This window comes from Oryzias melastigma, linkage group LG5, assembly GCF_002922805.2.
Source record: "Oryzias melastigma strain HK-1 linkage group LG5, ASM292280v2, whole genome shotgun sequence".
NCBI lineage: Eukaryota > Metazoa > Chordata > Actinopteri > Beloniformes > Adrianichthyidae > Oryzias > Oryzias melastigma.
In genome coordinates, this window is record NC_050516.1 from 10,196,806 (window position 1) to 10,213,069 (window position 16,264).

At 39.0% G+C, this 16,264-nt stretch overlaps 2 protein-coding genes across 7 annotated transcripts in view; both read left to right on the forward strand.

The window, feature by feature from the left end:
- Positions 1–1,129: 1,129 nt before the first annotated feature.
- Positions 1,130–6,098, forward strand: LOC112145429 (keratin, type I cytoskeletal 18). 2 transcript variants are annotated; one of them, XR_002919071.2, is made up of 7 exons: positions 1,130–1,660; positions 2,576–2,658; positions 2,741–2,897; positions 4,706–4,870; positions 4,945–5,070; positions 5,190–5,466; positions 5,564–6,098. XR_002919071.2 is itself a non-coding variant. In XM_024270656.2 (7 exons), exons 1-7 carry the CDS (start codon positions 1,226–1,228, stop codon positions 5,601–5,603), a joined length of 1,227 nt encoding a protein of 408 aa, XP_024126424.1. In that variant the 5' UTR covers positions 1,130–1,225; the 3' UTR covers positions 5,604–6,098. The 2 variants fall into 2 exon arrangements, 1 of the variants encoding a protein (XP_024126424.1); XM_024270656.2 differs by having other exon boundaries at positions 5,190–5,410.
- A 2,033-nt stretch (positions 6,099–8,131) lies between these two features.
- LOC112145154 (eukaryotic translation initiation factor 4B) overlaps positions 8,132–16,264 on the forward strand; it is a 15,984-nt gene continuing 7,851 nt past the window's right edge. For all 5 annotated transcript variants that reach the window (XM_024270228.2, XM_024270233.2, XM_024270230.2 and 2 more), the window contains exons 1-8: positions 8,132–8,266; positions 10,111–10,254; positions 13,557–13,762; positions 14,285–14,401; positions 14,507–14,558; positions 14,674–14,820; positions 14,930–15,085; positions 15,172–15,333. In XM_024270228.2, coding sequence (XP_024125996.1) covers positions 8,254–8,266; positions 10,111–10,254; positions 13,557–13,762; positions 14,285–14,401; positions 14,507–14,558; positions 14,674–14,820; positions 14,930–15,085; positions 15,172–15,333 — 997 coding nt within the window. In that variant the 5' untranslated portion in view covers positions 8,132–8,253. The remainder of the gene's footprint in view (positions 8,267–10,110; positions 10,255–13,556; positions 13,763–14,284; positions 14,402–14,506; positions 14,559–14,673; positions 14,821–14,929; positions 15,086–15,171; positions 15,334–16,264) is intronic.

The window sequence follows — 16,264 nt, forward strand, 5'->3', positions numbered from 1 at the left end:
GTGGAGTTTTATGTTTAGATGTTGAGCAAACGTTGCCAAAGCAAACCCCCAAACAGACCAGAGAGCTGTGACAGTCATGAGACATGAGTCACGCCGCTCTAATTCATCTTTCCTGTAACTTGACTGGGTGCATTCACTGCTAAATTTCTGAAGTTTGAGCTGGTTTTCTCCTTCTTGACAGGATGCAAATAGAAATTGTTAACAAATACTCACTGAGGGGCTGGGAGGGGCCGGGAAAACGCCTGAAGGCCTGAAAGAAGATTAAAAGGGGACCTCTGGGGACTTATGCGCTTGCTTTTATTCTCTGGAGTTCAGTGAGAAAAATCCTCTTTGGCCACAAATACAAACTTTTTAGTTTAAGTGGAAAAGGCAGAGTTTGTCTCTTTTGTGAATCTCGTTTTTCCGGGTCACTTACAATAAGCGGCACTGAAAAGAGGATGATGCCACGCCGTGGTTCCCAGAGGATCACCGCGCGTGAAAAGTGACAGAAACATCGGATAAATCCTCAAAGATAACTGCTCAACAGCATCAGTGACAGATTTGTGGAAGAAAACCTGGGTGGTAAATGAGGGCACTCTTTGTTTTCTGTCTGGATCGGCTTACTTTTCTTTTTCGAGCTTCTGGGCTTTTGTTGAGCTGACGCTTGGATGTCCTCTGGCTGTAAACATGCAAAGTTTGAAACCTGATGCCGGCGATAACTCTGTAACCAAATCATTTGTGCTGCTGCTGCTGCTGCTCTCACAAGTTGTTTTCTTCTCATTCTGGATTAAAAGGGAGGAGAACTTTGTTTGGTCCAAGACATTCCAGACCACAAACTTAGAAACTGCAGCAACTGGTAAATAATACCTTTTATGGGCATAATGGTTCCAAATCTTCTAATCTTTTTAGTTATTTTTTTTATCTTTTGGACTCTTTCATTTCCTTCTGCTGAGCTTCTATTTAGTAGTTACAAAATTTGAGTTGATGTTTTTTGAACAGTTGTCTCCCTGGTGACCAAAAAACGTCAGTACAAAAAAGGGAACTGAATGACAAAGGGAAAAAAGGAGTAGGAAATAAAATCTGGGCGATGCTGAAGTGGGCAGGGTCTGTTGGACTTGCTGTTGTTAGGAGGGGGAGGACTATAAATTCCCCCACTTCTCCCTGCCACTGTCTCTTTGTCAGGGAAACGTGAACCTCAACAAATCATTTTTCCACTTTGTTTCAGGAAAAATTGACTTTCTCCAACATGAACTTCCGAGGCTCCAGCGTTTACCAGATTCCTTCCACCCGGATCTCCACCACCCGATCTGCCCCTCCGTACCGGGCTGCCAGCCTCTATGGGGGTGCTCACGGCCCAAACGTGCGCATATCCTCCTCCTCTTCATCCTCCCTGCGTTCTGGGGTTCCGGTCTTGTCCTCCTCTGGATCTTTCAAGCTGAGCAGTGCAGCCAGCGCCGGGACGCCTGCAGCTGGCGGTCCTGCAGGCGGGATCCTGGGCAATGAGAAGGGGGCCATGCAGAACCTGAATGACCGCCTGGCCAACTATTTAGAAACAGTCAGGAACCTGGAACAAGCCAACAAGGAGCTGGAGGTGAAGATCAGGGAAGCCCTGGAGAAGGGGGGGCCTGACACCAGAGACTACAGCAAATATGAGCCCATCATAGACGACCTGCGGAGACAGGTAAGCAAAAAACTGTCATTCAAACACTGTCTTAACTTTTTATGAGTGGAAAAAGCTGCAAGTTTTACTGCCTAAACTCCATTGCAGATTTTGAGTGTAAAAGTCTAAAGTCTCAGTTGCAAATTTCATGCAAAAGACTGAAGGGTGTGGCTTCCATTTCTAAAAACTCTCTCCAAACGAGCCGAACTTCCTCTGATGAGTCACCAACACCAGGGCATCACCACAAAAAACAAAAGCTATTCCAAATGCTTCTGCTTGTTGGATGAATACTTTACAAGCACGCGGCGTGTAGGAGGGCTTTAATGGGAAACAGATGTGGGACAATGACTCACAAACACACACTGGTGCGTGCACAAAGGATCACAGTCTGGCATGGCGAGCACCCAGATGCTCCAGTCCGTGGAGTCAAATGTCACATTCCTCTGCAGTCTCTTCAGCATCACAGAATGACACATTGATTGTATTTTCTCAGCACAAAACAGGGAAAGTATTTCCTCTTTTTCCTCTGTGACTGCAGGATACCACAGTCACAGAGGAAAATAAATCACGCCCCCGATCTCTGCCAAACAACTGCAGTTCACTGAAAAGAGAGAAGCAATCAAAGTTTCTGGATCAAACTGATCTTTCAGAGAGGAAGTTCTCCCCCACAGCAACAGCATAAGTCAAACCAGATTCTGTGCTGGCACAGGAACATCAGCACTTCCTGTTCTTCTGTGTTTGGATCCTCTTTTTGGACCAAACGTTACTATGGATGCAAAAATCACACATTTTTGAGTTTTTATTACATTACATTCATATTCTTGAGTGATGTTAAAAAACTTCCTGTTTGAAATCTCCATAATGGATGAGATTCTGCTTTAAAAAAAAGAGTGGGGTTGATTAAAAATAAAGCGATGACTTCTTGTTTCCTTCCAGATCTTTGATAAGATAGCGGATAACGCTCGCATGGTGCTCCAGATTGACAACGCCCAGCTTGCTGCTGACGACTTTAAAGTAAAGTATGTGATTTTTATTCTGCGATCAACACAAATATTTTTCCTTCCACGATTATGGATGTTTATCTTTTCTACTCTCCTGCAGGTTTGAGAACGAGACAGCGATTCGTCAGTCTGTGGAGGCCGATATCGCTGGACTGAAGAAGGTCATCGATGAGACCAACATGAGCAGGATGAACATCGAGAATGAGATGGAAGCTGTGAGGGAGGAGCTCCTTTACCTGAAGAAGAACCACGGAGATGTGAGTTTACTGGACACCACATGACCACAAACAGCAAGATTTGTGAAAAAATAACTGATTTAAGAACTTCAATTTAACCCCCAATTTTTTTTCAAAAGAAAACAAGGAGAACTACGACAGAGTATTAGGACCAGTTTACAAAAAAACTTCATTTTTAATTACGTCTTTAAATCTTAAGAGAAAAAAGTCATAACTGTTATTTATGTATATTTGTGACATAAAAAATTATATTAGTGCTGGTATATATGGCAATAATTGTATATTACGATATCATTCATTTGATACCACAATAACAATATATATCACGATGTAGCAAATTAAAGTATTTTGTTCAGTTATTCTTGTATAAAAAATAACAAAAATTTCATAACTTCACTTCACTGACTTTATTTTTTTAAGTAACATGTAACTGAATTGTTACAAATGAGAAACATTTTAAGTGCACAACAGTTTCTTAATAGGAAAACACATTTTTGCACAAAAGTTCAGCAATAAAGATGAACAAATAAAAACGATAGAAACAATAGAAGAGAAATGGCACAATATGCTAATTTTTGCACACAATATGTACTGTCATATCGCCCAGCCATAGGCTACATTTATGACTTTTGAATTCGTAAATTTGCAACAAAAAGCTGTTAATTTACTAGATTAAAAGTTTTAGATGCACCAGAACATAACCTGTCATTTTACTTTTTTGGTAGGCCTTATACTCCGTCGTACAGAACAAGAAGAAAAACATTTTGAATAGATTTTTTTTCTGCTACAACACTGTTATAAATCAACATTTGCATGTCTAAAATCTACTTTTGCGATAAAATAAGCTGCACAGTTTGTTTCTGCGGGAATTTTTTTTTTAATTAAATGTTTTATGCTTTTCAGGAGAACTTTTTAAGACTATAAAGTGATAGCATGACGGTTTCTGTGTTTCACAAATGGAACTATTTGATTTACTCACAAAGGATCAAAGTTTCCACATAAACTTTGATAAGTTTCAACACACTCTTCATTCAGGAGAAATTTCATGCTCTTCTTGCAGCTCTTATTAATGGTCATTTATTGTATTTATTCAGAAATTACAGCAAAATATTATTTTAAAATATTTTTCTAAGGACATAACACATTGGACTAATATTTAGAAGAAGTTTACTTTGTTCCTAAATGTATAAATGTCTACAACAAACATAACAGCTGGTAACTTGTTTTTCATTCAAATTAACTCATAATGTTTGTTTATAACCAAGTGCAAACCTCCTATGAGATGGGAAGAGACAGACTTATAAATTTGTCTTATTTTAAATAGTACAAATAAAATACAAATAAAACCATATTTTAAAGTGGCTTATTTTTGTGGATAATCTACCTTTTGGTGAATCAAAATGCATCTCCTCCATTGTAATTATTTATGTGGAAACCTCTTTCATGCTCTGAGACAGTTTGCAGAGAATAAGGTTTGCAAAGTCTTTATTTTTCTGTCCCATGTCAACGCAGGCAGAACTGCATGACCTGCTGTGGGAATTCACTTTTATCTGCTCATAAAAGCAACAGCATTTTTGCAGAGCCGTGAATGCCTGTTAGTCTCTCAAAACAAATGTCTTAGATTTGTGTGTCTAAAAGGACTAAGATAAGAGTTTCTCAGGGTCAGAAGAATATGTTGACTTTTTTTATCAGAACCAACTGTTCTCTCCTGTCAGGGAGTTAAATGTTTTTCAGAAAAAAACATAAAATCTAAGAATTAAAGCCAAAAAATGGCACAGAATTATAGATTTTTCTTTTTTAGTTACCGTCTTTTCCACATGTTCACATAGGAAGTGATGGAGCTGAGAAGTCAGATCTCTCGCTCAGGCGTGCAAGTGGATGTGGACGCGCCCAAAGGTCAGGATCTGGCTCAGATCATGGAGGACATGCGAGCAAATTATGAGAAGATCGCTGCCAAGAATGTTGACGACCTCAAACGCTGGCATGAAAACCAGGTAACACGAGGCTCAGCCGTGGCACAAAGCTTTGGTTGATGGTCTTATCTGGTTAACAAGTTCTTCGCTGTCAGATTGCAGATGTGCAGGTCCAAGTGTCACAGAACACAGAAGCTCTCCAGGGAGCCCAGATGGAGAAGAATGACTTAAACAGACAGATACAGACACTGGAAATTGAGCTAGCGTCTCAGCAGAGTTTGGTAAGCATTTAAAAAAACTTTTTTACCCACGCATTTTAAAGCCATGAATTTTGTGGTCATAAATTTGAACATTTTGATGTGAAAACTTGGAACTTCCTGTTTTGATTCCTTCTCATCAGAAAGCTTCTTTAGAAGACACTCTTCGTAACACGGAGCTGCGCAACAACATGGAGACGGAGAAGTACAATACTTTGATCGTAAACCTGGAGGAAGAGCTGGGTAACCTGCGGGCAAATATCAAACAGCAAACACAAGAGTATGAGGCGCTTCTCAACATGAAGATGAAGCTTGAGGCTGAGATCAGCACCTACAAGAACCTGCTGGATGGAGAAGACTTCAAGTAAGGCTTAGAGGAAGACGCTAAAAACAAAAGATGGTGGTGGTTTTCATGGCTGGGTAGGAATACATTTGAAAACATCAGCTTAAAATAAAACACTTTTCATTCTTCTGATGTAGTTCAAACATTTAAATGTCTCTTTTGCTTTTTGTGTAGGCTTCAGGATGCTCTGGAGGATCTGGCAGCCACAATGTGATGGGATGGAAGATTCAGAAATCATCATATCAGAAAAAGCTCCCCAAAGCCATAAGTTACACAAACACAGAAGCGCCAAAACAATTAACGCTTCAAGACATAATGGAACTTGAGTTCAAACTGGGGCTGGGCGATTTATTTTACGATATCATTTTCTTCATATCAGGCGATAACATTATGCATCATGATAAATAAAGCTCGTCCCACGACACAGAGTGCACCGGAGCTCACCCTTCAATTCCAAGAGCGGCTGAGCTTGCCCTCAAGGAGTGAAATCAGCCTCCAACTCTCCTGTTGTGTTATTTTTCATTTCTGACCCTTCAAAATAAAAGTTTATACTGATAGGCTCATATTTCTATTGCGAAAAAGTTATATCGCAATAAATATTGCTAATGTTTTATCGCCCAGCCCTAGCTTAAACCAGCAAAATCTGCACCCCAGTGATACCAAATGGATTTCAAACCCCTGTAAAATGAAATAAAATGTGAATTTAGAACATTGTGGTTGTTGTGAGTTTGTGTGCATTTAGTTTTCAACAAAAATGCCTTCTTGCTCAAACTTTAATTGGCATAAATCTAAAAAAGTTGAGGAAAGTGTCAGTTTGGCTTTTTTATATATTACTTTATCTGTCATACATTTTAGTTGCCTTACTGTAAAGTAGAGCAGAAAAACAAATAGGAAACTGTATAAAAAAACAATAATAATAATTATTATTACTATCTGGAAAAGTTCTGGTATCAAGAACAAACATCTTTGCGAGATGATTTTTTCTGAACTTTTGCCTGAGTTTGAAATAATCACCGCTCTCCAGTTCTTGAGAGCTGTTTTCTTATTTGCATTATTTTTACTTACAAAATAGATGGGATGGAACTGACCTGAAAAAAACAACAAGACTGAACCAATGGATCCCACCCAAGAATGCATTTTAGAGCATTGTCAAAAGCTTATGAAAGAGTCAACCTCCGGGGAAGAGGAGACAGGAAACTGCTTTGTTAAATATTTTAAAAAATAGAACCTCTGAAATAAAACTCATGTTTGGTCACATCTTCTGGATCCTCATATAGACTTTTAGCGCCACCTTTCTTCTGAAGAAAGTACAGCATCTGTGTTTCCCTTTGGAATTAGGTGAGAAGACTGAAAGCTAGAATAGGGAAACGTTTTTGTCTCTTGTGTCACATTTCATAATATAATATATATTACAAATAATTACAGTATAAAAGAACTAAAGCTATAAATAAAATGCTAATTTTACCACTTTGTGGCCTTGGCAAGACAGTAAAGGTCTGTGTTTTATAAGATTGTCAAAGATTGTCCATTTTCTATTATATACACCTCAATAAACATTAGCTTTTTGAAATTAATTTAAAGTCTTATTTCAAACACAAGGGAAAATCTGCGCCTTTGATTGGGGTTTCATGTTCCTACAAAAACAGGCCAGGCTCTCTGGTTTTGTCTTGTGTTTTTCCAACTTATTGGAGCCTTGCACAACCTTAGGAAGGGCTGACTTGTGAGTAAATGACTTCATTACCCGACTACCTTTAGTGGGAGTGGATGGCAACCTGAGAAACCATTCTCTGAAAATACCTGTTTGCTCTCATTTCCAGCTTCTGCAGTTATGAAGAACTGGGTAAAAAAAAAGTTTACTGGTCTGGATAGTTTTGACCAATCACAGAACGTTTTGGGGAGATTCGGAGCACAAAAGACTTAAGAGATTAAGAGGCCTGATTTACCTTTTCTTTTTGTTTTGTTTTGCACATGTGGGTTGTATATTTTTTAATTAGCCACAACTTGTGTGTGAAGTTTGGACAGTATCTTTGTCTGAAAAAGATTTATGCTCTGATGGCAAATATTTTTAAAGAAGCTGTAGACAAAACAAAAGAAATAAATATGTAAATATGTGTATTTATAAAAGTTGCTAAATTGTTACATATTTAACTGATTTGCATGATGTGTGGAAAGAGAAAGGGTAGTGTTAAGCAATCTAACTAACTTGAATTTTAATGTTTTATGTTCTTTATTGTATTAGGTGTTTTTTTTAATTGTTATTTTATGGATTTCTTGTATTTTTATTATTATTTTTTACTATTTTAACTAATATATTTTAATTGTTTTATGTTTTTTTGTTTTTATTTTTTGTGGTAATATTTTAAGGAAAAATACTAAAACAGAAAAAATTTGAAGTACTGAGGTTTTTGGGTTTTTTGCTTATAAAAATAAATGTAAATAAATATTAAAAATGTAACAATTATTGACTTAAATATTAATAATATAACCGTGTCGATTTTTAAAATTATTTTTTCAAATATAATAATAATAATAATAATAATAATAATAATAATAATGACAAATATTAAATCTATTTCAGGACCACTGGAATAAAATACAAACACCCCACAATAACTTTCCACTCCCCAATAAAAATACCCAGCACCCCTCTGTTTTATTAAATTAATTTAAGTAATGTGTAATAATCTAAGCCCCTGACCAGATACATGTTTTTATTTGCTAATTATATAAATAAAAATATGGTAATTTTCCTGAACGTCGAAGCAGAAAACACAGAGGCGCAGACGCGTGAACGGCGATGCGCGCTCCCGAGAATAAACAACTGACGCTTTCATCCGGGAACTTCATGGAACTCGCTCTCCAACATGGCGGCGTCAGGTGAGGTTTATGTGGGTGAGCGCCCTGGGTCGGTTAATTGGAATGTTTACAGCAAATTACCTCAAAACAACTAATCAAAAAACGTCTCAAAAATGTCACGCTGTCCCCTGAGCGGCCAGGGTCCTTGTCTCCGGCCTGAAGGCCCGTTTGGCTGTTGTTTTAGCCCGCCGAAGACGCAGATGGTTGGGGGGCAAGCTAATGAACGGAGCAACTGGCTGTTATCGCAACGTTTTCGTAGTTAAATCGGAAAGGAGGTTTTAGAGTTTGGTGCTATGCGACTTGTTTGTTTTCGCTGCATATGATAGGGACTGGAAAGCGGAACACGGGTTGGGGGCTGTTCCCGCAGAGCTGGCACGCTGTGTGTCAGTTGCAGAGCTAGTCGTGGCGCTCGCGCTCAGGACACACCGCGCCGGGCGCAAGCGCGAGCTCTAGAGGAGGGGTTGGGCTGAGGCGTCCAGGCCGCCTGAAGAGGCTCCCCACGTGTGCGGCGCCGTTCTCTCGTAGCTGGGCGCGATGAAGCGGGGCCTGCTGGGTCACATCCGAAGCGATGATCTGTCTGCGTCAAAACTCGTGGTCGGCTCTTTCAGCCAGACGAGCCAGTCGATGGCGCACTTGGGTCCCGGCGCTGCTACGCGCACTAGGCCCTAAAACCTAGCCGGCTAAGCAGAGATACTTCCCCCGTCAGCACTCCTCTGCTGACTAAGCCCGCATAGACACAAAGACAAAAGCGATCAGCCCAAACGGAAACCTCCCGACACGTGCTCACGCCACTCCGGCTAAGTTTTGCCCCTTCAGCTGCAGTTTTGGAAAACGATCTAAAGTGATCTAAGCACGCGACGACGACTTTAAAACCGAGGCTTTTCTTATAGGCAAATGTGATCAGTTTGATTTTCTGTGTGCAACTAGCCCCTGACAGCTGGGATTTTCGCAATAAAGCACACCCAGCTTTGTCTTTATGCTTTTTCTGCCTCGAACCAAAACATCCATCCTTCTCTGGTTGGATGAATGAAGCCTCATGGGAAATTGAGGGCTTTCACAGCACTGTGAGGAATGTTGCACTGCTGTCTGACCTGCAGCTCACCATTTAATTTAATTATTGTGGTATTAAAGGCATACAATTAAAAGTATTGGTCCAACTTTGCCCCCTGTATGATTTTACGACTTACTATTCTCTTTTTTTTTTTAATGGCTTCTCCAGAAGATGTTTACAGTAGCAAAGGGTGTGTTCAGCATTTCAAGACCACATGAGCTAATAGGAGTCAAGTGCCTCCTGATGAGTGGCCGCCTGCAGTTAGTTTCCCTCATGCAGTAAAACTTTCAGAAGGTGATTTTTACAGTAAGAAAATCACGTTTACTGCAGGAGAGGATGCTGGGAATGTTGGCGTGTCCTTTGGGCATCGTTGTGTTCACATGCAACAAACTTTGCATGTTGATTTGGGTGAAGCTTTCAGCCATCTTTCATGGGACTGCCGTCTGGTTGTTGTTGTTCACCGATGTGACTTTTGAAGGTGAATTGTGTTCTGTCCTGCTGCACGGTGGCAGTTGGCAGGCCACTCCCTGAATGTGTTCCTTCCAACAGGGAAATAAATGTAATATTTATCTTGTACACATGGTGCCCCCCTCCCTCCTACTTATCTAACTCGGCTCAACATCTCACTGCCTAGCTCAGATCTGTGCAGGGAAAGTCCTACATGCTTAACTGTTTTTTTTTTTTTTTTTGAGGAGCCTCTTTTTGGGCAGCATAAATATTTGCTGTTCATCTCTGCACCAGACTGTGAAGGAGGTTTAGAAGCATTTGACTGATTTCCTCCTAACTTGACATGTGGTGTCCATCTATCTTCCAGCTAAGAAGAAGACCAAGAAGGGGAAGACCTTCAGTCTCACCGACTTCCTGGCGGAGGACTCTGGAGGCAGCAGCCCCGCACCTCCCAGCTACCCAAACAAGTCCACAAGCTGGGCGGATGATACTGATGACCTGGAAGGAGACGGTGAGCTGAAATAAAAGACTCGGTTGTAGTTCATAATGTTTGTCATTCTCCTAATGGTTCAAGAGGTTGAGCTAGGTCTGGGATCAAATAGGGAAGTAGGGATGATCCGATCACTTGATTGAAATCGGATGTTGTCTTCCAATCAGGATTGGTTATATTCTTTTATTATTATTATTATTTTATTCTTCTTAGTTTTTGTGAACGGATCACAGCATTTTACTCCTATAAAGTGCAGCAAGATACGGCTGGAGTTTGATCAGCACCGCACTAAAACACTTCAGTAAAGTTTGCCAGATTTTCACAGGTTCGGACTTTGCGGCTCAAAAACACTTTAAATAAATATTTAAAACTGACGAAGTGTCTCTCTTTTTTGTCTTTCTGCAAACAACGACCTACAACGGCGTTTCAACAGTTAAAAGATCATGCTTTTGTTTCTTTTTAACGAGAACGGCGCTCTCTGTGCTGCCGACAGAGACGGCAATCACCAGGAGAAGGTGATTAACAAAAACAATTAAATGAATCCATAATCTCTCAAAAATAACCAAAACTAAGAGTTACATTGATGTGAGCTAAACATGAAAACTCAGCATCACATTCATGCTACAACAACAAGTATGGAAGAAAGTCCTTATTTTTAATCTTTAATGTAGATATCAACACATCTGATCAAAATGTTTTGAATATTCAGATATTGATGCTTCAGTCGCCAAACTTGCTTACATGACTATTATCTTTCTGTCAAATTGCAACAAATATTTTGGAAGAAAATCACTTCTACTTAAAAAAAATCATTCAAATACTGATCATAATGAAATGAAAATACATATAGTTTAAAGAAACTAAAGTTACAGTTTTCAAACTTTCTCACATGACTAATTATCACATTGTTTTAGTAGTTTATTGTGGAGCTGTGAACATTAGCGCATTAACTCATGCGATGTATCAAACAGAATTAACACGTTAATATTTATCTACGGATATTAATTACACCTCGAGGAGCAGCAGTCCTTCACTTTGCCTCGACAATTTAGACTTTCAAGGGCTGTTTTTGTTCAAAAGCTGCACACTGTCCTGAAATGTATCTAGTAAAATATTGTGATTGATAGTTATTAGTCATGAGACAAAAAAAATCGATTCATCTGATTTTTTTTTTTTTAATCGATTGACGGCCTTAATTAAAAATAATTGTTCTAAATGTACAGTTTTCTGTGTGATTTGATATTGTAGTTATTTGTAGATGATATGGTTGGCAAATACTGTAACAAAAAAAGTTAATAGCGATTAATTTTATCCCAGGTTTGCGATTAATTAGTACATTTTTTTGAATTGATTCCTGGCTCTAGTTCATAGTTAATTTTTCTAGTTAATACTGGCACCATTTTACTTAATTGTTCAAGCTGCTTTTTTCTTCATTTTTATTTAACCTTTATTCATCGAGGGAAGACAGATTAAGAAAAAAATCAAATTTTCAACTGGGCCCTGGCAAAAGGCAAGATCTTTAGAGAAAGAAAAAAAATATAGTTACAGGAGAACCGCGTAAAAACAACAAAAATCATGATGAAACTGCAAAAACACACTTAACAGAAGGGCTCTGTTTAACTGTTAAAGATAAAAGAAGGTTAATACAATAAAATAGAGGACCAACCTTGATTAGTTTATACTATATATATATATATATATATATATATATTTATATATGTAGTTTTTTTCATTTGTTTAAACATGAAAATTACAAAAGTATCGGATTGGGACTTGGTATAGGTATCAAATGAATTGGATCGAGGACAAAAAATTCTGATCGGAACATCTCTAGTATCAAGTTAGACTCTTCAAGCATGGACTAAACTGCCTCAATGCTATTGAGTTCTGAAGGAGCTCATGTTGTCTGCATTTACATGCTAAAGCAGCGTTATTCAAGTGATGTTCAGCTGCTCAAAGGATGCATTTCTGCTTAAAGTTGAACACAACTGTACTAAAATGTGGAGTTGTTCTCCTTATGTTAAATATTGGCTTCAAGCACAAGCTGGGAAAATAATCTGAAGTTTCCAATCTATAGTTTTATTTATTCTTATTAAAATTGATTTTAAAATCTATAGGTCTATAGGTTTTTTAAATTTTGGCTAAATAATTAAAACCACTGTGAGCAAATTGAAAATAGATCCAAAAATGTTTAAGTTTTGAGATTTCTTAATTAACCCATGTAACTGTTCCTTTGTCTGATAAAACATCTTTAAAGAACAAATTCCATTTTTTTTAAAAGCAGAATAGCAAAGTTACTGGTTTGCTTTGTGTCTCAGTCCTGAAGTTGATGTATCCTTAAATCACTTTTTATAAAGGAGCTTTGAGCTTTTGTTGACATTTGCATTCTGCTTGTTTCAGGGATTCTGAATTCTTACTCTCCCTTTAATGTGTCTCTCTCTTAAGAGTCCAAACAGTCAGTTGGTGCAGTGAAATGCCTGTCTTATCTTTGCTCTGATAGCTCTCCACATCTCCACACACCATCAGCTTTAGCTGATGATCCCGACAGAGAGGTCACCGCCAACTATTTAGATAATGTGGACCAAACTTTCACAGTGCTTGGTTTGAGGATGAAGAAAAACCCAAATTTAAATACGATGCACCAAAATATTTCAAAGATCTTTTGTTATTTCCTGTGGGAATTTAAAACTTCAACCAGAGGAGAGTTTATGTTCAAAAAAACCCCCTGAAAGTTTTGGTCTCAAACCTTAAAAAGCATTGGTTTGTGTTTGGTTTTTTAAGTATCTGCACATTGTTTGTATTCTTTTTCCATAGGATTCTGCTGTAAATCCTCAATCTTTTAATGAAAGTCTTTGTGTTATCTCTGTAATACCAGAGCAGCAACACAAAATAAAATACACTCTTCAATCTGCCACGAGTCGTCAACTCAATGTGATTCCAACAGAGTCTAAAGCAGAGAAATGCAGTTTTCACTGAAATGTGACACTTTACAGTCGTGTTAGTGGCAGGTTTTCCATATCCATGCAAAGCTGCTTTTCTCTGCTTTAGAATTTGTTGGAATGAGTCATTTGCTTTAATGGTTAAAGAGAAATAATAATTCAGACTTTAGACAAGTGAAAATGCATTAAAAAACAGTTATTTTTGACTGCTAATGTACTTTTAAAACCCTTTTTGACGACTTTATGCGGAACAAGCTCTGAATTAAAGTTTTTTTAAGTATCTGCACATTCAAATACATGCTCTATACGCGTTTTGGCATTTTCAAAACATTCTTTTCCAGCTTTATTTACCCAGGTTTTTATTTTTCTCTCGTCTTTCTTCAGTCTCTACGTCATGGCACACCGACGAGGATTCGTACAGAGCGCCGCCCATTGACCGCTCCATCCTGCCGACAGCCCCTCGCTCTGCGCGTGAGCCCAACATCAACCGCGCCAAACTGCCCCGCAGCCCGCCATACACCGCCTTCCTCGGCAACCTGCCCTACGAGGTCACCGAGGAGTCCATCAAGGACTTCTTCCGGGGCTTGGCTGTAGGTTCAGCTAACTCACTACCATGACATTCAGACACATGCTGCAAAAATCTGTGTAGCTGTGTGTTAGCAGTTCATCTACAACTTGTGATTTTTTTTTTGATTGCTGGAGAACCTCAGAGTCCAGAATTACAGCTTCAGATTACCAACACATTTATTTAATCATCTTTAAAACCATCCTATGACAGCAGCGTGTGCATGGACTTGCTCCATAGTTGATCCTAAAGCTCAGCGAGTTAAGCAATCATCTAAGGGTTCAAGTCCCAGGCTTAACAGTCGTGCCCTTGAGCAAGACGCCTGATTGCAGTCTGCTAAGGGTTGTGTAATGTTTAGAGAGGGTTGTTCTTCTCTCATAACTATTTTCCTTGTTTCAATGTGTCGAATTGTAGTAAATGCTCTAGAATGCTCCAAGTTTTAGGGAGATTTACTGCTGCGTAGTTTTTATCTTTTCTGGAGTCTTTGCTCTTCCTCCATCCTGTGCACCAGCACTTTGCTCTTAATGATTGCCGTCTTTGCTCTCAGATCAGCGCAGTGCGTCTGCCCCGAGAGCCGAACAACCCGCAGAAGCTGAAGGGCTTCGGCTATGCCGAGTTCGATGACGTGGAGTCCCTCCTGAGAGCTCTCAGTCTCGACGAGGAGGTGAGACGGAAACTCCGCCTAACTTAGAGAACTATTTTAATGTGATATATTTGTTTTTTTTCTTGAAAATGAATGGCGTAAAAAACATTTCTTCTTTGTTCTCAGAATCTAGGGAATCGCAGGATTCGTGTTGACATTGCAGATCAGTCTGACAAAGGTAACGTTTAATAAATGATTGTTTTTTTATCTTCAGAATTAAAAATTCTCTTTTAGGTTTTTTTTTGGTGATAATATTGAAATTCAGTGAGGCAGTAAAGGCTTGTGCTCGTCAGAAAAAGATGGTGGGCCCATGGGGGGCAGAGACAGAGGGGGGCGCATGGCCGACATGGGACCTGACAAAACGGACAGCGACTGGAGAGCTCGGCCGAGTTCAGATGCTGACGACGGGCCTCCACGGAGGGATGATGCTTTTGGAGAAAGTCAGTTTGTATCTCTTTTTTGTTTTGGTCTTGTTTTAAATAAAGTTTTATCACACCGAGGTGTTTAGGTTTTTTTTTTTCCTTAAGTGAAGTTCCTGTCTCGCTGTAGGATCACGGGACCGTTACGAGTCAGACCGTTACAGAGACGGGCCGAGGCGCGACGATCGATACGATGGAGGAAGAGACCGCTACCGCGATCGCTATGACGACCGGGACCGGAGAGACCGCTATGACGACAGGGACCGCAGAGATTATGATCGAGGCGGTGAGTTGTTCAGCTCTGATCTGCATCAAACAGATCTGGTGGATTACTTCTAAAGATCACCACGATTTTGTCTCCTCTCCTCTCAGGTTTTGATTCTCGTGGCGGAGGAGGTCGCCGTGCCTTTGGTAGCGGCTTTCGTCGAGATTACGATGACAGTCGGGGCAGCAGTGATCGCTACGGCGACAGGGATCGCTATGGTGAACGGGAAGAGCGATACGAGAGACGAGCGGAGCCGCGTGAGGAGAGAGGTGCGTTTGTCTGTTTCAGGAAGTATTTCCCAGAATTTTCACTTACTGAAGTCACAGAAAATGAAGTTTAATGTGTAATAAGAGAACCAAATCCTACATTTATTTCTCTTTTTTAACCTTCATAGTCTAGAGTAAATCTAGAAAACTGTTGGATCACAATATTTGTTATGTGGGATATACCGATCCTGATCACATGATCAAAAGATTGGACCCGATCACGTGGCTGATAACTCGATTGGTATCGAGTGCTGTCTCCCGATCAATATCGGATATTTAATTTATTATTATTATACTCAGCACTTTGTATTTAAAGCTTGATATTCCATAGAAATGCTCCACTAGAAGTCTGCATGTCATGAAGGGATCACAACACGTTTCTGGTATAAAGCGCAGCAGTAAAGCAACAGTTCAGTAATGGTAGTGACATGTTCAATAACTATTTAAAGAAACAATTTAAACTAACAGCTAGTGTCTCTATTAGTTTGTTTTAATACAAACAAGGTAAAAATGCATTTCAACAGGAAAAAAATGTTTTTTTATGTTAACCAAGTGTTGTTGACAGACAACTGCACAGCAGATGCTAACTGCTAGCTTTGTGATTAAAACACTTAGGACCCGAGCTGTTCCTTGATATGCCTGTTTTCTTTTTCTGAAAGAGAAATAAAAGTTAAGAAAAATCAACTGCTGCGGTAATAAAACTGAAAATGTAATGTTTTAAGAAGCTTAAAAAAATCCAATAATCTTTTAAAAAAAAAGGAATTAATTGTTCAGTTGTTCTAATGATGTCAATCATAAATATTCATCATCATATTTATAATTTTTAAGAATTTTAGATGAAGAAATGAATCACATTTGGTTAAAAATGTTCATTAGTTCTAAAGATTTGAAACTATAGTCACTCATCTTTCTCACATGATTAATTATCACCAAA